The sequence below is a fragment of the Haliotis cracherodii genome, unplaced genomic scaffold (genome assembly GCF_022045235.1).
Source record: "Haliotis cracherodii isolate W230 unplaced genomic scaffold, xgHalCrac1.p SCAF_7, whole genome shotgun sequence".
NCBI lineage: Eukaryota > Metazoa > Mollusca > Gastropoda > Lepetellida > Haliotidae > Haliotis > Haliotis cracherodii.
This window is the reverse complement of record NW_027266330.1, coordinates 56268618-56293735: the sequence shown is the minus strand read 5'-3', so window position 1 is coordinate 56293735 and position 25118 is coordinate 56268618. Positions and strand designations below refer to the sequence as shown.

Below are 25118 nucleotides of genomic sequence, written 5' to 3'. Positions count from 1 at the left end.
TAGCCATGACGACATTCAATATCAGCAGCCATGACGACATTCAATATCAGCAGCCATGACGACATTCAATATCAGCAGCCATGACGACATTCAATATCAGTAGCCATGACAACATTCAATATCAGCACGAGGAAGACGGTTAATTCCCATCACTGGCGAGGGTTCATCGCAATGCCAGGCTTGTAAGGGTGAAACGATACATTGAGACTCTCACGCACCACGATACGTGGCCTTCAATACGATACAGAATACATACGGACTTGTATCGCAAAACATAACACAAAATATGTCTGTTTGTTTACTTAACAAAAGAATAAGCCGCTTGTTATACCAGGGAATCATAAAAAACAACCTTTGCGGTACGACTGTCGTAAGTCTATGTTAATGTATGGGAGTTACAATCACCTTAGCGCTACGACTGTCGTAAGTCTATGTTAAGGTATGGGAATTACGATCACCTTAGCGCTAAGACTGTCGTAAGTCTATGTTAATGTATGGGAGTTACGACCACCTTAGCGCTAAGATCGCTTTGTACAACGGCACCCAGCTGTGTACTGGTTTTACATGTTCAACAGTTGTCTATTTCACATGCTATTCACTGGATCATGTTCATTCTAATCCCAGCTAACAGGAAGACCTGGGCCCACTTGCACAAAGCCATCTTAGCGCTAAGATGATTGTAACTCCCATACTTTAACATAGGCCTACAATGGTCTTAGCGCTAAGATTGCTTTGTGCAAGTTGGCCCAGAAACTTAGGGCTTCACACACAGGCTAAACAATTGCAAACGATTGCAACTCCCATACTTTAACATAGGCCTACACTGGTCTCAGCGCTAAGATTGCTTTGTGCATGTGGGCCCAGAAACTTAGGGCTTCACACACAGGCTAAACAAGGCAGAAGGCAGGGATAAATATGAGCTTTTGGCTTCCCTGTTACATTTGGTGATGGACCGTGAACAAGGAAGGTCCAGTTTGTCGGCATTGTTTGGCATGTTGAGATACGTACTGTATCGTGGCCAGTGTAACTTGATACATATTGTACCATGGCCAACGTCTTTAGATATGCATCATATCATGGCCAGTGAATCTTGATGTGTATCGCATCCTTCCGTATTGTTGCACCCCTACATGCTGTCTGGAAGGTCAAGGTCAGGATGTTGAAGGTCAAGGTCAGGTCTTGACCTTTGGTGAGAAGAAGCTTGAGATGCTCTTCATGCCGGACTTGTCAACCTTGCTGAGCTTCTTCTGGGCCACGGTCATCTTCGTCTCCTGAAACCACACACATTTGGTCTCTGTTTATTTCATAGCCGGATTGATATATAAATATATATATATATAGATCACTAAGGCCATCCTGATTCCACCAGTTATAATTCATGAAAACAGGAATTACCGTATTCGCCAAAGTAGGCACCCAGGGAAATTATAAAACTGCCAAAGTTGGGTGCTTATTAAACCTTAAACAACGATTTAATTCTGGTTTTAGATAACGAGTGTTACCATGGTTACTGAACAATCTTTGTTCAAATGTTCATGAAACTAAAAAAATCCATAATGGTGACAAGGCAAGTACATGTGCCTTCTATACTTATGTTTTCTGTGAAAAATATCTGTAACAAAGAGACGAGAAAATATGGACAGTAATGTAAATTTTTAGTCTTTGAGCTTATAAAGAGTATTTACAGAATGGTCTAGACGTTGTTCAGGGAGTGCTTATTGGAGCTGGCTGTTTCTTACAGTGAATACAGGGGCTTCTGCTGATTTTAAACCTTCAGGTATTTCAACATTGGACAAAAATGTCTGACAGAGTCATTTTCATTTTAAATTCGTGAAGAATAATTATTTTTAAAATTATGTTTCAGTGCATATTTTTGGCCTTTTTTTTTTATAAATTCCCATTTGAGCATGTTGTGTTTCAGTGCATATTTTTGGCCTTTTTTTTATAAATTCCCATTTGAGCATGTTGTGTTTCAGTGCATATTTTTGGCCTTTTTTTTATAAATTCCCATTTGAGCATGTTGAGTAAGTCTGCAATTCAAATCATAAAAGAAAGGTGGTCTTGCACAATATTACTCAATACCGTATTCGACGTAATCAGCGCCCCGCTCTAATAAGCGCCCACAGCGATATTTGGTGAGTGAGTGAGTGAGTAAGTGAGGTTCAATACAGCTGTGAAAAGCATTCAGTTATATCACGGCGTGACAGCTTCCCGTGACAGCGCATGTCAAAATGTAAGAAATTGCGTCTAACTAATCAACCACTCACCTTGGAGGTTTGTTTTTGGACACCATGGGTCTTGCTATAGTCTTCACTCGGAGCGATGTCTTCCAGCTTGACCCTCTGAAACAAAGAATTCAGAAATGACCATGGTGGTGGTGTGGGTGGGGATGGGAGGATCTTGGGGCAGATGGTGGTAGGTATATTTTTATTGTCAAAAGTGAGTACAATGACATGCCATTGACCAAGGACTGTCTGTTTTGTCGATCTTTTAAATAATGTAACAATGCGTCCTAATTATTGAGCAAACCATCCTTACCTTGGCCGGCGGTTCCTCCGACGGACTCTTGATCGGGTCATGGATGTCTGCGACCCTATAACAAGAGGATTATTCATTACCAGACTCTTTCTGGACTGAAATTAGTGGCCATGTTAACGTTGTACATACTAAAATATTTAAGTCGAGAAAGATTCGAGTTGTGTCCCCTGGCCTATCAATGAGCAATAAAATCATAGCCATATTATGTCCTTAATGATGAGTGTGGTGACGGAGAGTATCTAATAGAGTCCATTCTAAGGCAATGAATAAAACATATGCTTCCTGCAATCTCAATTAATCTTCTAAACAAATGGTGAATATGATCTGGTATTATTTTGTCAATTCAGCAAAAAAGACAGTTATTCTTTTACACAGCAACGTGAAGGGCTTGTAAATAATTGATGATGGACCAGACAATCCAGTGATTGACATCATGAGCATCGATCTACGCAATTGGGATGCGATGACATTCATCAACCAAGTCAGCGTGCCTGACCACCTGATCCCATTAGTCACCTCTGATGACAAGCATAGATTGCTGAAGACCTCTCAGGTGAGGTGGAATGGGGTTTAACGTCGCGTCCAAGATTATTGCACTTATATAGCGACGTGCATGCACGTGTGTGTGTGCGTGCGTGGCTGCTTGTACTAGTCCAGACTGATGCCGATTTATAGTGCTAGTCCACTGAGATACCATGCCGCAGTTTAACATGAATTCCCCACTCAGACACAATATACTGACTCCGAGCCGACTAGTCCTGCCGAGTGCCAGACAGGGTAACAACAAGTACCATCTTTTAACGTCTTTTGGTATGACACGGTCGGGGATCGAACCCCGGACGTTCCGCTCTACCACTGGACCACGGAGGCGGTCTATTCTATCTCAGATCTTCACGGGGTCTTTAAAGCTGGTGAACCTGATGTGGCAGGAATAAAATGTCACTGGACGTCTCCCATGACAGCAATGTGAGATTTGAACCCACAATTATTGAATTCTACATAGCAAGCAGTGATGTTTTAGATCTCTGGAGGAGTGATGAGAGGCTGTGCCGTAGTCCACAACACGACACAAACCGAGACAAAGTGACATCTTACCCCAGGTAGTCTCGGAGATCCTCGGCTATGAGCGGTGGAAGATAGTCCGACACCATGCCACAGGCATACTTGATGTACTGATCTGAAACAACAGTTGTCAGTTGTCTTCAACACATTGACAAGTAGCAGATGTTGAAATGGAACACCCCGTCCAGGACACCAAACTCTTAAATGTATGACTATAACAATCCATGTCCTGGTACGGTTCATACATGGTTCATATTGTGTTCATACATGGTTCATATTGTGTTCATACATGGTTCATATTGTGTTTATACATGGTTCATATTGTGTTTATACATTGTTCATACATGGTTCATACATGGTTCATATTGTGTTCATACATGGTTCATATTGTGTTTATACATGGTTCATATTGTGTTTATACATTGTTCATACATGGTTCATATTGTGTATACATGGTACATATTGTGTTCATACATGGTTCATATTGTGTTCATACATGGTTCATATTGTGTTCATACATGGTTCATATTGTGTTCACACATGGTCCATATTGTGTTCACACATGGTTCATATTGTGTTCATACGTGGTTTGTATTGTGTTCATACATGGTTTGTATTGTGTTCATACGTGGTTTGTATTGTGTTCATACATGGTTCATATTGTGTTCATACATGGTTCATATTGTTTTCATACGTGGTTCATATTGTGTTCATACATGGTTCATATTGTGTTCACACATGGTTCATATTGTGTTCATACATGGTTCATATTGTGTTCATACATGGTTCATATTGTGTTCACACATGGTTCATATTGTGTTCATACATGGTTCATCTTGTGTTCATACATGGTTTATATTGTGTTCATACATGGTTCATATTGTGTTCATACATGGTTCATATTGTGTTCACACATGGTTCATATTGTGTTCATACATGGTTTATATTGTGTTCATACATGGTTCATATTGTGTTCACACATGGTTCATATTGTGTTCATACATGGTTCATCTTGTGTTCATACATGGTTTATATTGTGTTCATACATGGTTCATATTGTGTTCACACATGGTTCATATTGTGTTCACACATGGTTCATATTGTGTTCACACATGGTTCATATTGTGTTCATACATGGTTCATATTGTGTTCATACATGGTTCATATTGTGTTCGTACATGGTTCATATTGTGTTCACACATGGTTCATATTGTGTTTATACATGGCTTTCATGACTGTTTTCACATATGGTACACACATGATTGACACAAAAATCAAACATACACAGAGAAGGGGTGAAATTTCGACACATCAGACAGGCCCTCTACTTTACATTACAGCAAGCCCTTCATAATTTTAACTGGCCACGTTGCAAAGGGACAGCAGTTAAATCTACTCATACATGGTTTAACACGTAAAATATCCACAACATAGTGCAGCACTTTTTATTCTCCATTAGGAACTGCACGTCGATGTTGACTTTCACATTTAGGGATACACAAATCAGATACACTGATCTGGATCAATTCACTCACGACATCAGCTGGTAAGGAAATTCACCTCCTAACTTAGGGTTTGTCAGACCTCGACAGAGTTTAGATGTAGAATTTAGTGGCATCAGGGAGGGACACTTCCGGCTACTAGCCTGTGTGATTAATGTTTTCCTCTCTTCCAAACCTGGTAGTGTCAAGGAGAATGTTTGACAAACAAACAAACAAACTGGCCATGTTCTCTCCCCTACCTTTGTCGACAGCGTCCTCCTTCTTGCTGCGGATGAATATAGAACTGTGGGCGCCCGAGGAGCTGACACTGACGTCCTTCTGCTGGAGGACATCGGCCACAATCTCCGTCTGTAACCATGGTAACAGTTCATGGAACATTACAACATGATTTCTCGTGTCTATTGGTCAAGATGACAAGCAGCCTTTCTTGATAAGAAGCACAATGTTAACTTTTCATAACTGCCATCTCCTAACGAGCTACAACGTTAAGGCCAATTTTCATAACTGCCATCTCCAAACGAGCTACAATGTTAAGGCCAATTTTCATAACTGCCATCTCCAATCGAGCTACAACGTTAAGGCCAATTTTCATAACTGCCATCTCCAAACGAGCTACAATGTTAAGGCCAATATTCATAACTGCCAGATCTCCAAATGACATATAATGTTAAGGCCAATTTTCATAACTGCCAGATCTCCAAATGAGATCCGATGTTAAGGCCAATTTTCATAACTGACAAATCTCCAAATGAGATCCGATGTTAAGGCCAATTTTCATAACTGGCAGATCTCTAACAGATGTCAGTTTCAGACCAGCATGGGGTAATATGATCAGGGGGATACAAAAAGAATTAATGAAAATGAATTCGAACCTTTAGCTTGAGCCATGATAAAGTTTTGTCCTTGTCGAACCGGTAGGCTCTGAAGTCATCATCCCCTGCAAGACATGTAGTGTATATTTCACAGTGTTACCATGGTAACAATACAATGTTGTGGCCATATGAACATGATAAAGTGTTACAAAACGTAAAAAGACGAAATCTGTCTTTTCTTGTCATATAACTAGTGATAGAAACTAACATTTTAGTCCACTAGTCCTTATAATGATAACGCCCCACAAAGATCCGGGGTAGAATAGGTCTTCAGCAACCCATGCTTGCTGTTAAGGGCCTCTAGAGTGAAAACCTCTAGAGTGAAATGGTAAACAATGTTACAGGTCACAGATGAAATAAACATATCATTTGACAACAAGCTAAACACCCTCTCTATACATATTGGGGTAAAAGGAGAAGAAATCAATTAACCTTTTTTTGCCTTTGTGGTAAAAAATCCTTAGAAAGCCTATAAGAAAGATTTTGGTCAATCTTCAGTCTAGTCATGGACCGCCTCCGTGGTCTAGTGGTAGAGCGTCCGCCCGGAGAGCGGAAGGTCCGGGGTTTGATCCCCAGCCGCGTCATACCAAAAGACGTTTCAAGATGGTACTTGTTGTTACCAAGTCTGGCGCTCAGCATTTAGGGGCTAAAACAAGGACTGGTCGGCTCGGAGTCAGTATACTGTGTCTAAGTGGGGTATTTATGTTAAACTGCGGCATGGTATATAAGTGAGCTAGCACTATAAACTGGCATCAGTCCGGACTAGTACAAGCAGCCACACACACACACGTGCATGCATGTCGCTACATAAGTGCAATAATCTTGGATGTGACGTTAAACCCCATTTCACCTCACCTCACATCAGTCTAGTCAAACACCAGAACACTTGAATCTTTAAAACTTTTTTAGTTGTTTTGTAAAGCTCAACATGATGGGGAAGAATAGGGTCACAGAATGTCTGGTCGGTGTTTAACACTGAGGGGAGGCGAGTAGCTCAGCTGTTACAGCGTTCACTCATGATGCCGAAGGCCCAGTTCGATCCCACCATGGTTACCGGTACCATGTGTGAAGCCCATTTCTGGTGTCCCCTGCCGTGATATTGCTGGAATATTGCTAAAAGTACTGTAAAACCATACTCATTCATTACTTAAACACCTTACTCAGCAATATTCCAGCTTAATGCTTGCGGACTGTACATAATCTGGACCAGACAATACAGTGATTGATACTGTTAGCATCGCTCTAACAATCGGGGTACAATGACATGCCATCATCCAAGTCACAGTTTGACCACCCGATCCATTAGTCGCCGTGGTCACAGTAGTGAGTGAGTTAGTGAGTGAGTTGGGTTTAACGCAGCTTTTAACAGTATTCGTGTCAGCTTAATGTGGGAAGAAAGCCCGAAGTGATGCAGGTCTCAGACATTTACCACTTCGGTGAAACCCACGAGCACGGGTATGGTGCTGACAAACCTAGAAACATAATCGGGGCGAACCGGGATTCAAACTCACAATCATAGGTTTCTGGTGTGCCCAAGGGACGCAACTCTGCACAGCGATTCACGGCACCTTAGACGACTTGGCCACCCGTGGCTCCCATGGTCACAGTAACCATGGTAATGTTTGTTGTTGAGCATATTTCTTCTGCTAGCATGTGAGTCCATGCAGACAGCATACATTATACACACAGTGTTACTTGCATCCACAAACTATGAAAAACTTAAAGTGACCTTGACCCCCCAAAAATGTTGCGAGAAGAAGTACCTTTGACCTCTGTGATCTGATGCAGCTCACTTAATCCTGTGCAGCCATGCAGTCTGTTGCATTCTGGGTAATCCTCATCAATCACAATCTGGTCCAAAGTCATGAATTTCCCAGACTGCAACACAGAATATCACTTATTAAAACACAGTGGCTTACAGCAGGGAGACGACCTCCGCCAAATGTCTCTGTAATAATGGAGAGATTTACACATAAACTTATCATGTCTCGATCTAGCAATCTAAAGAAATAGAGGAATTTATTATATTGTCTACACAAAATATTGTTTCATTGAGCAAATGTTGAGAAAAATGCTGTATTTGAACTGTTTTGTAAAATTTAAATAAAAAAATAATTAAAGGAAATTAACCTTAATCAATATTGACAGTTTTTCATTTAATTATAATTAATGCTTCCTGGAATAGTGACTCAAAAATACAGTAAAGCAAAGAAATTATTGGAGTGGCTTTAATTTGGGGTGGGTGGGGGGGTTCATAGTTCACTATGTTATTATTATTTTAAAATATTGGAAGGTTTAAATGGAGTAGACTAAAGGACATTATAGCTAAAATGGATAGAATTATCATTAAACCGCCCGCATGTTATCAGAAATGAGCCGGCCACTGTAACTTGATAATGCCCTCATATTGCTTGACGATGGGCCATTATCACGCCCGTTGTTAGGTGACATCATAGGAGAGGGGTAGGTGACGTCACGTTCAATAGTGACATCATCTGGTTTGTTCTATGCCGTTTCCATATTTGTAAAAGTGGGTCAGTGACATTCGTGTTGATTGCAGTAAATGTTTCAAAACCGATATTGTTGTTTCGTTATATTTGATAACAAATTCCATCCATTTTAGCTATAATAATGGTAACGCTATTTTTCAGGGCATTATGGAAGACTACTGGCTTCTGCAAATGATAATTCCCTGAAAAATAGTGTTACTGTTAAAATAACAGGATGTTACCTTGACCTACAAACCAGGGGTCCAGGGGACCTCCCAATAATTCCTTGAGGAAATACGAGGGTCCTATACGTACTGTGGTAAAATCAAGAAGTCAAGAAGTCAAGCCAATATTGTTGGTGGCCAAAAGCATTTGAAATCTTTTATCAAATAACTACTATGATATGTACAAGTCATAGCACTATTTTAGCACTATCAGTGAAAACTGTACTTGATTTTTGTTTCTTGTGACTCAAACAATGATGCAATTTATGTTACTAGATTTTAAAGGTATATCCTTGCTTATCCAATGAGCATTGTCAAATAAAATAAAATACTAATTACATTAACATTTAAGTATTTTGGTTCATTGTCGACTTTAGGAGGAATTATACGCACGTACAATTATTAGCAGACATGTTTTCCAGGATCAGCTATTTTTGTGTCTACAAATGTGGTCGCCATTTGGCTACTTCTGCATTTTAGACAGTAGAAGTTAAATTTTAAATCAAGGTCGCATCGCAACTTTGAGTCCTACAAGACCTTCATGTGGAGATCCGGGGTAGAATAGGTCTTCAGCAACCCATGCTTGCCGTAAAAGGCGACTATGCTTGTCGTAAAAGGCGACTCACGGGATCAGGCAGTCAGGCTCGCTGACTTGATTGATACATGTCATCGATCCTAATTCCATGGATCGATGCTCATGATGTCAATCACTGGATTGTCTGGTCCAGACTCGATTATTTACAGACCGCCATCATATAGCTGGAATATTGCTGAGTGCGGTGTTAAACACCAAACAATCAATCAATCATATTTCTTGTCAAGAATTTGGATCAATGAACATAACTGTACGTTCGTTGTATTTTGATTCTGCGTCTATCTAGACATTGTGAGTACTGGATGCCCATTTCTGTGACGTGTCAAAACTCTGGTTACCATATGTTAAAGCTCTGCACGCAACAAGTTTACACCTCAATTAGGGGGGTTGAGTGAGTGAGTGAGTGAGTTTTGGTTTTACGCCGCTCTTAGCAATTTTCCAGCAACATCACGGCGGGGGACACCAGAAATGGGCTTCACACGTTCTACCAATGTCGGGAATCGAACCCGGGTCTTCGGCGTGACGAGCGAACGCTTTAACCACTAGGCTACCCGACCGCCCCTAGGGGGGTTGAGAGAGACAACAGGTAATTATTCTAGATTTCACTTGTTTCAGGATTAGCGGACTCCTGGCATCGAAGCCGGAAGCCGTGCCACCCACCTGCCCCTCCTTCAATAGGTACGGCATCACCAGGAACAGCGGGTCCACCGTCGTCAGCATCAGCATCCCTCCGTCTGAAACACCAACGCATCTACTTTTGTTTGTTGTTAAATCTCAGTGAGCAATATTCCACTTATCTTCCCGAGACAAGGGAGATAACTGACTTTATAAGTCCAGTTTCCACCCTTGCCGAACTAGGCTTGATTTCTAGGCACGATTGTAGCGCCACCAGTGGCTATTTCGAGTTATGTCCCTTCCATCTCCCTCCTACTGACCAATCACATTCCACCACTCGTATCATTTGCATATGCTTCAAACAAAATGAAGGCGCCTGGTCAAGACGATCTGTTTGACAATCAAAATCTATATTGTGATAAATTGGGTCACTTCACAAAGTACATCAAATCATGTGAGCACCTTGATTAAACACAGGAAAAGATTTGGAAAATATCTGTTGACACTGAGTGGGCGGTACAAATGCTTTCCAAATCCTGCAGTTGATCGGAATCTGCATGACAGTTTACGAACCGTATGTCGATGTCGTAACGCGATTGTGACTGGACTATGCATAGGCTTGTTAGTCCAGACAAAATGTAACTCCATAATACCAGTCTATTTCGGTAAGGGTGGAAACTGGACTTTTATAGTCAATTATCTCACTTGCCTCGGGAAGATGTATTCCACTACTTTCTGCATGTGATTGCTAGTGTTTGTTGTTTAACATCTTACTCAGCAATATATTATAACGGTGGCTTGTAAATAGTCAAGTCTGGACGAGACAATCCAGTGATTGACATTGAGAGCAATGGTATGAACAATCCTTCAGTTACATCACGGTTTGTGAAAATGATGTGGGGTGAAAAGCCGATCGTAAACATTTACTACACCATGAACCCCATGAACATGACAAACCTAGAAACATAATCAGGGCGGATCTTGGATTCAAACTAAGGATGTTGTTTGTTTTGTTTGTTTGTTGTTTAACACCGCACTCAGCAATATTCCAGCTATATGAAGGCGGTCTGTAAATAATTGAGTCTGGACCAGACAATCCAGTGATTGACATCATGAACATCGATCCAGGCAATTGGGATGCAATGACATGCATCAACCAAGTCAGCGAGCCTGACCACCCGATCCTGTTAGTTGCCTCTTACAACAAGCAAAGCCGCCTTTTACGGCAAGCATGGGTTGCTGAAGACCTATTGTACCCCGGATCTTCATGATAGGGGCACAACTCTGCAAAACGATTAGCGTTGCCTTATCTTAAATAAATTTATCTCCGTTTTGAAGACCCACCATGTTGAACTGTATCTCCAATAAACCAAGATCTGAATTCCTCTTTATATTGTATAGCTTCATACACGTCTTGTCCTCCATTGGCGAACAAGAACAGGCAGCCAGAATCTGTGATTAAATGAACATAAAAAATATAGAAGTACATGCAAACAAACAGAAATATGAGATTAGACACAAGTATACAGGGTCACCAATATCAACACCAAATTCAAGTAAAATGTATTTATGGGTATTACGGAGAAAAGTTCTTCTCCCATGTCTGAAAGACCAAGCTCCTCACAGCGATAGCCCAAGCTCCTCACAGCGATAGTACGTTCCTGGAGCTCTCTATACTATCGCTGCCACCGGTCAAAACTCCCCACTGTGATAGGTGGCCCCGCAACCAAATGACCGTTATGTTTACAAACAAGTGACGACTGTCGTGACGCCGAATACACTTACCGCTGCTAAATTACTTTTCTTTGTTTGTCAATTTGAAGTTCCACTTCATTAAAACTATCATGTTATTGATATAGTAAGAATGTAAGGGAGAAGTTGGTTGATTTTCTGTTAGTCTGCAATCTCGAACCAATCTGATTATTAATACAACCAAGTAAATTCATCTGGTAAACATGGTCAGTCGTAAACCTTTTCAAAATGAAATATGATGGCATTCTTAAAGACATAAACAAAACTATAAACGTTACTACACATGGGGTTAGAGGGCAAATGTCAAGATTCTTGTAATGGCCGCGCCAACACTGGTGGCAGCGATGTTACCGAGAGTGTAACGAAGGTGTCACACGCTGGGAAGGAGTATGCTGAAAGACCAAACAAGGGCCATAACTCTAAAGGCAAAAAGTGAGCAGGGCTTGTTCTGTTACACCGTAATAGTATTTTTTGAGTGGTATGCTCTGGGCACTCTTCTGCGTGGAGTTATCTTTCTTGTGTTCACATGCAAAATGGTCTCCGAGCAGGCCACGTGTTAGGGTTCTCACCCTGTTTCGTTAGGGGATAAACCTCGCAACCCGCAGGCAATCATAGTATGAGTAATCTAATTAATGTACAACTGTCATACAAATACTTCTTGTCAAATCTGACTTCCTATTTACCTGGTGTATTATCGTCATGTTGTTCAGTAATCTATGTATAGACTCTGACGTCTCGACATTCCGTTTCATGTGCATGCTCAATTTGGATTATAGTGAGTGAGTGAGTTGGGTTTAATGCCGCTTTTAACAGTATTCCAGTTATATCACGACGTGTCAGCTTAATGTGGGAGGAAAGCAGGAAGTGATGCAGGTCTCAGACGTTTACCACTTCGATGAAACCCACGGGCACGGGTATGGTGCTGGCAAACCTAGAAACATAATCGGGGCGAACCGGGATTTGAACCCACAATCATAGGTTTCTGGCGTGCCCAAGGGACGTAACTCTGCACAGCGAATCGCAGCACCTTAGACGACTGGGCCACCCGTGCCCCCTTGGAACATAGACATCGTAGTTAATGGCTGTTTTGTGTGTTTCAGACATTTACCCTGTACAAGAGCCGAGACACGAAATAACTTCAGTATATTGTTCAGTAAGGCCCCCGACCCGGGGTCATCTAAACTGCCAGATCCCCTCCCGGGGTGATACGGAACAGGGCTCACTAATACACCATCATCAGCTCAGAGCTCCAGATAAGCTTTTGGTGTCGTGGGTATTTTACCCATGCATTTTAAAATCATTGAGTATCAGTAATTCTATCTGGGTATTCAAATTTCTGTTACCCACTAGTTTTTACACATGTGGGTATTTAAATTAAATATTTACAAACTCTATGTATCTAGTCCGTGCAAACTGGTGTCGTGTGGGTTAGAGAGCTTAATAGGACTCAAAAATACCACGATACTTCCACCAGAAAGTGTGATGGCAAATGATCATGATGTAACTGTCATCGTGGAGTTTGGCAAGGTTGACGGAATGCCCGTTTATAATTTCAAAATAAGTTGCTGATTTGCTAATCGAATACACAGGGTTACTTCACAATATTTTGATGATACGCACAAGTTTTATTTTTGTAGCATTTCTGTAATGTTCATTGCGTATTTGATACGCTTGGATTTTATTTTACTGCGTATTTCTGCATATCTGATGCATATTTCACGCAGATACGCAGCTTATCTGGAGCTCTGTCAGATGAAGAACAATTTTGATACTGGAGATATATTGATGCCTTAACGTGCGAGCAGGGTTAGAAACAAACAGTTTTCGGCCACTAGTCCTTATAATGATAACATATAGCAAAACCCTTAAAATGGGCCAATTTCTACTGGTCCTTACAATACCTTTACTATTGGGCAGTTTGGTAAGGACTACAGGACTAGTGCCAATTTCTAATGCTGGTGAGCCAGTTTCTTTTAAAAAGCACAATAATACAACATAGTAATGGCATGATTCAAAGATGCACTGGAGTATCATAGGCAAGCTTTGCCAGATACATGAGATACGGTACACTTGACTTAACATCAATCCCATTGATTAATATTTTGATCCAAGATTGATAGTCATTTTGAAGAATGTTCATATAAGTTACCACTGCACCTCTGGTACAGAAAAAAATTTAAAAAATTCTCAGAAATCCACATATCAAAATCAAACTCTGCACTGCACCTCTTCTATTAGTATGGAATCTTTAAACTAAATTTAAACTTAATTTAAACACAATCCACAAGTAGGGCACACAAATGTTTCAGTAAAAAATGGAAAAGAGTTTGACCTTTACGTCCGGTACACAAATAAAAAAGGTATATGATGGTTTTCAAACTTGTTCTCCATATTATTGAGTGAGTGAGTGAGTGAGTGAGTGAGTGAGTGAGTGAGTGAGTGAGTGAGTGAGTGAGTGAGTGAGAAAGAGCAAGCCCAAGCGAGCGAGCATAACATTAACTCTTGTGCTTAATCTATGACAAGGCTAGTTAACACGTTGAGGCCTGCATGTAAATGTGACAAGCCCAAGTGGTTTGTTTTGCTGTGGTGTTTATATTTCTTATCCTGTTATTGCCTTGAACTGTTTACTCTGAACTGGGCTTTATCAAGGCCTCAAAGTTGCGACTAAAACAGTTGCCAATGCGACCTATATTTTAATGTCTACTGTCTAAAATTCAGAGGGAGCCAAATAACTTATATTAACTACCTTGGAAAATATCTTGTGGCGACCAAATTCTATTGCTACACATATGTAGACACAAAAATAAATGTGTTTGCTACTAACTGTACTCGCAAAAAATTCCTCTTAAAGTCAACAATGAACCGAAATACATAAATATAATGTAATTAGTATTTTATTTTAGTTGATAGTTTATTGGATAAGCAAGGGTATACCTACATAATCTTGTAACATAAATTGCATCAATGTTTGAGTCACAAATAACAAAACTCAAGTACAGTTTCCACTAATATACAATTCGAAGACTTGTGGTATGATTTGTATTGTTTGTTTGTTGTTAAACATGTTTAACACCACACTCAGCAACATTCCAGCTATATGACAGCGGTCTATAAATAATCGAGTCTGGACCAGACAATTCAGTGATTGACATCATGAACATCGATCCATGAAATTGAGATCGATGACATGCATCAACGAAGTCAGTGAGCCTGACCATCTGATCCCGTTAGTCGCCTCTTACGACAAGCATAGTCGCCCTTTACGGCAAGCATGGGTTGCTGAAGACCTCTTCTACCCCGGATCTTCACGGGTCGCTATGACTTGTACATATAATAGTTATTTGATAAAAGATTAATACAATGGCTTCTGCAGTGGTAGAAACTAACAGTTTTAGTCCACTAGTCCTTATAATAACAACATATAGCAAAACCCTTAAAAATGGCAAATTTCTACTAGTCCTTATGATACCTTAACTATTGGGCAGTTTGGCAAGGACTACAGGAGTAGTGTCAATTTCTAGCACTGCTTCTGGCTACCTACGCTATTGGCTTGACTTCTTGATTTTACCACTGGTTACCTGGAAAAAGTACTTGAAGCAATATGGCTACTTGGTAAAAATTTAAACTTTGAGGCCTGTGGGCCCAAGTCTACAGCAAGTTGGTAAAATTCCCCAAATGCATAGCTCCAGATAAGCTGCGTATCTGCGTAAAATACGCATCAGAAATGCAGAAATATGCAGTAAAATAAAATCCAAGCATATCAAATGCGCAGAGAACATTACAGATAAGCTACAAAAATAAAACTTGTGCATATCTTCAAAATATTGTGAAGTAACCCTGTGTATTCAATTAGCAAATCAGCAACTTGTTTGGAAATTATAAACGGGCATTCCGTCAACCTTGCCAAACTCCACGATGACAGTTACATCATGATCATTTGCCATCACACTTTCTTGTGGAAGTATCGTGGTATTTTTGAGTCCTATAATAAAGCTCTCAAACCCACACGACACCAGTTTGCAGGCACAAGATGAATAGTGTTTTAAATATTTAACTTAAATACCCACATGTGTAAAAACTAGTGGGTAACAGCAATTTGAATACCCAGATAGAATTACTGATACTCAATGATTTTAAAATGCATGGGTAAAATACCCACAACACCAAAAGCTTATCTGGAGCTTTGCAAATGGGAATTAAATGTTCGCAAGTCATGTTGAAATAGTTGTGATCACTCATAACAGGGGGGCGGTCGGGTAGCCTAGTGGTTAAAGCGTTCGCTAGTCACGCCAAAGACCCGGTTCGATTCCTGACATGGGTACAATGTGTGAAGCCCATTTCTGGTGTCCTCCGCCGTGATATTGCTGGAATATTGCTAAAAGCGGCGTAAAACCATACTCACTCACTCACTCATAACAGGCCCAACAAGGAGGAAGAGGATTTAATTAATTAAGAAAATAAGAACTCGAAAAACAATCCCAATTTTGAAATATTTTACAATTTGTTCCAAATTTGTCTGCTAATGGTGTTTAGTTTGGATTAATCCCTGAATGTATATACCGTATTCGACGTAATAAGCGTCCCGCTCTAATAAGCGCCCACGGTGATATTTGCTGATATATTGGCTTGTGAACAATCCCAATTAGCACCCCTTCAGATTGATCAATGTTCCCAAGACTCTTTTGTTTGTGTAATACGCACTCGTGTGTTATATGCACCCTTAATTATGGGCAATTAAATTCTCGAAAAATATATCTGTCGTATATAAACATTTAAGGCTGTCAGCATAAACCACGAAATTTATCTTTCAACTGTTTTTTCCCACCAAAATAATATTCTAAGAAGAGACCCCTATTTCTACTTTTGAGAGCGCCCTGGGCGCTTATTATGCTGAATATGGTATGTGCATGTTGTAAATAGCACTAATCTAAAAACACTTACCAGATTTGGGGTGTCTCAGTTTGCACATGACAGGCCGACTTTCTTCATTTCCACCATCATCATCCAACACACAATCTGCAAGTGGAACAATCAAGGCCAGATTGAATACAACAATTGCAACAGGTCGTTAATAAACTTAAATTGGAACATTTAACTAACAGCATTCTCCCATCATAGCATGCAGTGCTTACTTGGAGACCCGTGAAGATCCGGGGTAGAAGCGGTCTTCAGCAACTCATGCTTGCCGTAAATGGCGACTAACGGGACCGGGTGGTCAGACTTGCTGACTTGGTTGATGCATGTCATTGATCCCAATTGCGTGGATCGATGCTCATGATATCAATCACTGGATTGTCTGGTCCAGACTCGATTAATTACAGACCGCCGTCATATAGCTGGAATGTCTTTACTGTATAAGTCTTCTTTTAGAGCATTAGTCGTTGGGCTACTTGTGCTGTGAAAACCATGGAAAACTATCTTTTCAACTTCCTCTTGGGGCCATCTTTACTATCAAAGATCCATCTTCGATCCTTGGGTTAAGGATGGTTTGTGTTTGGGTATTGGGAGATGCTATTGTAGCAAGGCGTGGAGTCGTCCCACAGATGACATCCTTACCTTGTCAGCTTGCTGACGGGCTTAACCTTTTTGGTCATGTGGACAAGGCGTCCGACCTCTGATCAGAAGGTCCGTGGTTTGAATCCCATCACGGGACTCAGAAAATTTGATGGCCGCTACACTATGTTCACCACTAGTTGTATTCAAGGATCCAACGGCTAAGGATGGAGTTAGGGGACAACCCACTCTAATCCTAGGATCGTAGAGACACGCGCAAATACTTACTTTCCGAAACTAAATAATATTTTCATGAGATAGATCTACTTTTAATCATACCAATGGGTGCGAACAAGGGTTTGATATTTTCGTTAATGTGACTGGTATCTCATTGACAAAGGTCACCTGTGAAGATCCATGTAAGATTTGGTCTTCAGCAACCCATGCTTGTTAAAAGAGGTCACTATGCTTGCCATAACATGTTCATAGGGGCGACTAATAGGATTGGGTGGTCAGGCTGGCTGACTAGACTGACGCATGTCATCTTATCCCAATTGTACAGATCGATGTTAATCACTGGATTGTCTGATCCAGGCTTGATTTTTTTACAGTTTCATATACCCCCGTAAGAAACGTTGCGACAGTGTTCGGAAGTCAAGACATGATTTCGTAAGTTTATCAGGCGGGTCCATAAATAGTGAAAAATTATCTTTCCTAAAAATGATATCTAATAATATGTGATTAATACTTAAGTAAATCCCTAAACCAATACCCTTGATGCACTGGCAAATTCGATCCATAAAAGTAAGACATCGCGCAGTCTAAATTTAAACTTCTTATCAACTGTGTTGTGAGTGTCATCTGTTGCATACGCACCTTCAACCATCATAATCCATTGAGATTGTGCATCGTTAGACTTCTTCGTTCCAGGTGATGTTGATTTTTCTGAGCTCGACTGTTTCGAGGATCGTCTGCTTGGCGGCATGTTTATGTTGTTACAACTATCAACAATCTTCACCCTTTCGCAAGGTGGCGGGAAAAACTCACGAACAAAATCGGAAGCTATTGGAAATATTAGAGTGACCTCCCCTACAAAATGGCCGCGCCCATGCTTTCCAAGGGTGAAACTAAATCAACTATAGGAGAGACGGTGAAACAGAAGCAAAAGAAAGAAATAAAGAAGCACAAGAATGTCTTATTTAATCCCTTTGCATACAAATGGCATGTCACCTTTATGTATTGTTTGGAAAATATCTCTAGTGAGCTCGCAATATACGTGAAAAATGACCGCTTATTTTTATTTTGTGTTGTGTCGGCAAACAATAGTGCCATGTGAATAGTGTTAGTACATTAATGCAGGACAATTCCGGATTCCATGCCAGGTGTATTTGGCTTGGTCGTAAACTGATCATGGCGACCAGCATTTATATATCACAGACTAAAGTGTCTTCGATTCGGTACGAAATCTGGTGTCTCGTACTTTTTAGGGGTAGGACATTACCGCAACCACACTAATACCGTATTCGACGTATAAGCGCCCTGGGCGCTCTCAAAATTAGAAATAGGGGGCTCTTATCCGAATATTATTTTGGTTAAAAAAACAGAGGTGAAAGATAAATTTTGTGGTTTATGCTGACAGCCTGAAATGTTTATGTACGACAGATATATTTTTCCAGAATTCAATTCCCCATAATTAACGGTGCATATAACGAATGTGTATTATACGCGAATAAATAAGTCTTGTGTACATTGATCAATCGGAAGGGGTGCTAATTGGGATTGTTCACCAGCCAATATATTAGCAAATATCTCCGTGGGCGCTTATTAGAGTGGGACGCTTATTATGTCGAATACAGTAATGCCAATAGTAACAGACAGGAAATGTGTCAGTTCAATTCTGCCATGGCACCATCAGTAACATGGCCGTGTCTGTTCCATCTGTACATGTAGATGATTCCACATGATAAGGCTAAAAAAATAATAATGATAGTCTTGGTTCTCAGGCACCACCCGCATCATCACAAAGTCTGCCGCACGTTTTGCTTTTACATCCATGTAAAAAAAATATAAAAAATCCTAATACTTAAACACAATGTACACAAAAATTAGAAAATTGTAACAAAAACAAAACGTGAACTGAACTTTATGATAATGTGGGCAGAGCCTGAGAACCAAGACTACAGTTATTTACTTTAGCCTAAGACCTGTACAATATTACATCTTATGTTTTATTTCAGGCCAGTGATAGACAAATATTTTGAAGGAAGAATCCTGGATGAGCTGCAGAGGTATGGTACTGCAATAATTTGAGTTGATCATTGATTTAGGAGACAGTTTTGTTTAAAGTAGCAGTCATCATGGCCATATGTGACTGATTAATGCCCAGTGTGGACCGTAATTGGTCTTCAGCAACCCATGCTTGTCATAAGAGGGGATTAACTGGTTCGGGTGTGGATCGATGCTCATGATGTCAATCACTTGATTGTCTGTTCCAGCTGCAATTATATACAGGCTGCTGTCATATAGCTGAAATATTGCTGAGTGCGGCATTAAACAACAAACCATTTAAAATAGGCCATGGACACTCCAATGCTAGTTGTAAGATTTGTATTTGGATAAGAGGGTCTGTGATTTGTGTGATAGTGTGTCATACTCAGTTACTTGTCATTGCCAGTTCGCCAGGTTTAGACTCATGAACAATCTCTCCCTTGTATTTTTTTATATAAAACATATATGAACACAAGTCCATAAGCGAGGGTGGCCCAGTCATCTAAGGCGCCACGATTAGCTGTGCAGAGTTGCGTCCCTTGGGCGGGCAAGAAACCCATGATTGTGGGTTCAAATCCCGGTTCACCCCGATTATGTTTCTAGGTTTGTCAGCACCATACCCGTGCTCGTGGGTTTCACCGAAGTGGTAAACGTCTGAGACCTGCATAACTTCAGGCTTTCCTCCCACATTAAGCTGACACGCTGTGATATAACTGGAATATTGTTAAAAGCGGCGTTAAACCCAACTCACTCACTCACCATAAGTTCCAAGGTACGAAGGTGAGATTCTGTCTATCATCCAACATCATTCTTCCAAATTTTTCAGTTTGTAAACATTAAGAAGCGGTGTCCTGTTTGTAAAAAGTACAGCTAGGCAGGTTCGGTGGCAGAGTTTTGTTGGTCATTTGATAGTAACATCAAGGTAGCTGATGATGTCTCAATGGTCTGAAAAGCATTGTGAAACGATTTCATTGTAGCCATATCTCTCCCAAGCTATATCTCCTGTGGAAGCTAGTTTGCGATTATTTACAGCAGTAATTCCTCAACCCAAATAAGGTATTTTACTATGTGGCAATAGTTTTGTGAAAGATGTACACAACTCACTCACTACAACGCTACCTTTGGGGTCCAAATAATTGATGAGCGTTATAGATGATCAGCGGTTTAACGAAGGTCGAGTCGTAGGTGGTAGATGACCAACAAAACAGTATACATGCTCTGCCTACCTAACACGATCTATGTTGCATGTTTTAGAGTTAAAAAAAAGAAGTTCTAGAATAGAAGCTGTTTATGATTCATAGTGTAAAAAAATATTTATCGAGTATTAATATGCGCTTTAAAAAAAAACACATCGTATCCCTTCAGCAAATTCAGGTGAATAAATAGAGGTTATCACGCGAGTGTGTTTGGGGATGGTAAATATCCTGCATTAGGAATAAACATTGTATTTAGCGAGCCTTGGCGAGAACTAAGATCTGATTTTAATGAGATTGTTGTACATGTTGTATTACTGTTTCAGCGTGCTGAAGTCAATCCCTATCAAATTGCCAAGGAGACCTGCATTGTACTTTAAAGGGAAGAAGCAAACAGATAACGAACAGCAGTTGTGTGAGGAAGAAAAGAATGCTGAAAATGAGAGACGGAAACTCAGGTACAGGGTCATCCTGTGTAAATTCATCTCCTCGTTAGGATTTGAGTTACAATTGGTCCCCAGCCACCTGTGACAGTCATAAGAGGTGACCGGGGCCACAGATGGCCCAGTCGTCTAAGCCGCTGCAATTTGCTGTGCAGAGTTGCATCCTTTGGGCAGGCCAGAATCCTATGATCGTGGGTTCGAATCCCGGTTAGCCCCGATTATGTTTTTAGGTTTGTCAGCACCATACCCGTGCTCGTGGGTATCACTGAAGAGGTAAACGTCTGAGACCTGCATCACTTCGGGCTTTCCTCCCACATTAAGCTGACACCCTGTGATATAACTGGAATACTGTTAAAAAAGCGGCGTTAAACCCAACTCACTCACTCACCATAAGTTCCAAGGTGTGAGGGTGAGATTGTTACGTATTTGATGAGGTATGGTACAGAGAACATGTATAGATGGAATGTTTCTTACGACAAAGATGGAGCATTTTCTTGATGACAATGTTGTTAAATTTATTTGTATAAACTACTGAAATGAAAGTTTGTCTGAGATTTTCAAGGTGTAAATAAGTTTTTGTATTTTGATCAAGTAGGAGTGTCATTTAATATTTTTAATTTGTCCATGTGATGTCAACTTGTGTGTATTTACTTGTTAAGCTGAATCTCGTTGACTCTAAGAAAAGAGGCCTCTTATAAACTTGGACTCCTAACGACTGTCTTCGTAAGTTAATTTCAGTAATGCTGTCCGGCTACAAGCCCATGGGACATAATGTGAGGATAAGAATAACGTTGTCATGTGTCCACAGATCGCAGATTGTGTGTGGTGTCAGGGAGGTCACACGAGGCTTGGAGAAGGATGACCTTGACCTTATTATAGTATGCCGATCTACGAAACCCCCGCTCATCACCAAACACCTCATCCCATTGGCTGCCAGCCGAGGATGTCCAGCTCTCTGTATCCCCGAGTTCAATCCCAAGATTTCCCCACTGCTTGGCGTGACCAGTGTGGTGGCATTGGGGTTTAAGGTGAGGAGATACTGGCCGTCAGTGATGTACATGAATTAGCCTCCAACAAGAAGGGTATCACCAAAGGGGTAAATGTCTGAGACCTACCTACCTCACTCACTCACTCACTCTCTCAGCCACCCACCCACTCACTCACTCACTCTCAGCCACCCACTCACCCACCCACCCACCCACTCACTCACTCACTCTCAGCCACCCACTCACCCACCCACCCACTCACTCACTCACTCTCTCAGCCACCCACTCACTCACTCACTCTCTCACTCACTCACTGTCAGCCACCCACTCAGCCACCCACCCACTCACTCACTCTCTCAGCCAGCCACCCACCCACTCACTCACTCACTCACCCACCTACCCACCCACCCACCACACTCACTCACTCACTCTATCGCTCGCCCACCCACTCACCCACCTACTCACTCACTCACCCACCCACCCACTCACTCACTCACTCACTCTCTCACCCACCCACTCACTCACTCACTCACTCTCTCACCCACCCACTCACTCACTCACTCACTCACTCACTCACTCTCTCACCCACCCACCCACTCACTCACTCACTCACTCTCTCACCCACCCACCCACCCACTCACCCACCTACTCACTCACTCACTCACTCACCCACCCACCCACTCACTCACTCACTCACTCTCTCACCCACCCACTCACTCACTCACTCACTCACTCACTCACTCACTCACTCACTCACCTGCTGTGCAGAGTTGTGTCCCTTGGGTACACCAGACATCTATGATCGTGGGTTCAAATCCCGGTTCGTCATATCCATGCTCGTGGATATGGTGCTGACCCAAGCAGTGTAAATTACAAGAAAGACTTTGTTTTTATCACTTATTTATAAAAATTGAAGAGTCTGATTTTATTTGTAAAGCTTTTCTTATGGACAAAAGGTTTTGTTAAAATAGACAGACACAGGTTGGTTCTTGATATATGCAATTGTTGACACAATACACTTCAGGCTCTCGCACGTGTTGTCACTTACTGCCTGCCTAAAGCAAAACAAGATGGCTGCCGTAAAGTCATTCCCAAAGCATGTAGGGCAGTTTCGTATTCGAGGGGAAGTTTCGTATCCACATATTAACAGGTTTTGAGAGAAACAATATCTGTAAACCAAAAAATAGAAGGGTCTCTATACATCATCACTGGAGGTTCCAGGGAGGGGGTGGGATTTGACACCCCCACATTTTTATAACATCCTGCGAAACACCTTTTTCACACGGCTGTTTTTCATCCATGTTTTACAGAAGGTTGCAGCAGGCAGTGAGTCGAGCTTCCACGAGTTCGTCACATACAGCAAGAGTAAGGCTCCTCCCCTCAATACACCCTGGTTAAACAGGTCCCTGGAAGTGAACTCCTTTGACGGTACAGATCCGACAACGTTGCTGGAGTCTTCCGCAGACGGTGGGGCTGGCGATACCTCTGCCGTCACAGATGATGTGTCTAAAGACAGAAATAGTCGGGAGAATTCACAGTGTGAAACTGACCTCGTATCTCTCCCAGACAGTTCCCTCACTCCAGTGATGTCCAGTAGGTTTATTTCACTTGAGTCCGAGCCAGACAGAAAACTGTTGGAAGTTTCAAAGAATAAGTCCCAAGCTAAAAACTTTGCAGATAATTTAGAGACAGGTTTTTTGTCTTTGTCACCAGACTCCCACAATGATCCAGATGAAGATGCAAGTCCATCACAATCTCAGCTTTCATTCTCTTCAAAAGAGGCTGGGAAATCCCCGACCAAAACATCTGCTGATAAAGAGGCTGGGAAATCCCCAACTAAAAACACTACCCATAAAGAGGCTGGGAAATCCCCAACTAAAAACACTGCCCATAAAGAGGCTGGGAAATCCCCAACTAAAAGCACTGCCCATAAAGAGGCTGGGAAATCCCAAACTAAAAGCACTGCCCATAAAGAGGCTGGGAAATCTCCAACTAAAAGCACTGCCCATAAAGAGGCTGGGAAATCTCCAACTAAAAGCACTGCCCATAAAGAGGGTGGGAAATCCCCAACTAAAAGCACTGCCAATAAAGAGGCTGGGAAATCCCCAACTGACAGCACTGCCAATAGAGAGGATTGGAAATCCCCAACTAAAAACACTGCCGATAAAGAGGCTGGGAAATCCCCAACTAAAAACACCGACGATAAAGAGGCTGGGAAAGGTGTACGTCTTGTCTTTCCCGTTGACGGACCTCCACCGTTTGTTCCAAAGAAGGACTACTCACATTTATATGTGTATAAGAGCGGAGGTTCGTTTGGGGATAGCTTTATACCACTCTCGGGCTCAAAGGGCCATAAACGCGTCCTCTCACCACAATGCTCCACATCCGAGTCCGAGTCTGCTGAAGAGGAAGTGCTTGGCATTCTGGGAATAGAACAGCCAGTAGCAAAGAAACCGAAACATTCCTCAAATGTCGACAAATCAGGATCCTATCGACCTGCCGTTGTTCAGACAATGATTCCGAATTTGAATAAGAAAAGGAAGAGGAAGAGATAGTGTATGGATGTCGTGTCCCAAGAATAAAAGCTCAATAATCTGTTTCTGCTCGTTTGCGTTTTATTCAATATGAATTCTTGTGTTCAGAAAAAATGATGAAATACGGTAATGAATGTGGTTGTTGTATATCTATGTTTCAAATTTGATGAATATATGGGACCAGGATGCAACCTGGTTTGGTTTGGTGCGACTTGCTTTTCATGTCAACATGCACCTAGTGCAAGATGTAACTCTGTAAGTCGAGCCCTGCTAGTTTTGTCTAAGGTGCCATATTTCCCTGTGCAGAGTTGCGTCATTGATACTGTCACCTCACTCACTTTTCTGCACGTGATACTTCACTCGTACTGGGACTTACTCTGCTCTGGAATTCCACAGGCAGACGGCCAAGGGGCTTGGGTGTGATGAGTGACTGCTCCCCAAGGGGCACGGTAGTGATGAGTGACTGCTCCCCAAGGGGTGTCAGGTGTGATAAGTGACAGCTCCCCAAGGTGCTCGGGTCTCATGAGTGACTGCTCCCCAAGGTGCTCGGGT

General features: G+C 41.5%; 2 protein-coding genes across 2 annotated transcripts; one reads left to right on the top strand and one right to left on the bottom strand.

Moving 5' to 3' along the window:
* LOC139447952 (ribonuclease H2 subunit B-like) lies at positions 1 to 18216 on the bottom strand. The gene is made up of 11 exons (XM_071229455.1): positions 18019 to 18216; positions 16591 to 16665; positions 11242 to 11349; positions 9943 to 10016; positions 7738 to 7852; positions 5975 to 6039; positions 5342 to 5450; positions 3634 to 3715; positions 2539 to 2593; positions 2268 to 2342; positions 1 to 1271 (listed from the first exon to the last, which is right to left on the bottom strand). Exons 1-11 carry the CDS (start codon positions 18125 to 18127, stop codon positions 1173 to 1175), a joined length of 966 nt encoding a protein of 321 aa, XP_071085556.1. The 5' UTR covers positions 18128 to 18216; the 3' UTR covers positions 1 to 1172.
* Positions 18055 to 24599, top strand: LOC139447953 (uncharacterized). Its single transcript, XM_071229456.1, has 6 exons — positions 18055 to 18363; positions 19380 to 19430; positions 20930 to 21061; positions 21855 to 22074; positions 23343 to 24008; positions 24165 to 24599. Exons 1-6 carry the CDS (start codon positions 18239 to 18241, stop codon positions 24585 to 24587), a joined length of 1617 nt encoding a protein of 538 aa, XP_071085557.1. The 5' UTR covers positions 18055 to 18238; the 3' UTR covers positions 24588 to 24599.
* The last annotated feature ends 519 nt before the right edge of the window (positions 24600 to 25118 follow it).

Coding starts and splice junctions, on each gene's coding strand:
- LOC139447952 (XM_071229455.1), bottom strand. CDS start 18,127: ATGCCGCCAAGCAGACGATCCTCGAAACAGTCGAGCTCAGAAAAATCA. Junction 16,666..18,018: donor ATGGATTATGATGGTTGAAG/GTGCGTATGCAA, acceptor TTCCACTTGCAG/ATTGTGTGTTGGATGATGAT. Junction 10,017..11,241: donor TGGAGATACAGTTCAACATG/GTGGGTCTTCAA, acceptor TTGGTGTTTCAG/ACGGAGGGATGCTGATGCTG.
- LOC139447953 (XM_071229456.1), top strand. CDS start 18,239: ATGGCCGCGCCCATGCTTTCCAAGGGTGAAACTAAATCAACTATAGGA. Junction 18,364..19,379: donor AATCCCTTTGCATACAAATG/GCATGTCACCTT, acceptor GTTTTATTTCAG/GCCAGTGATAGACAAATATT. Junction 24,009..24,164: donor AAAGCACTGCCCATAAAGAG/GCTGGGAAATCT, acceptor GCCAATAGAGAG/GATTGGAAATCCCCAACTAA.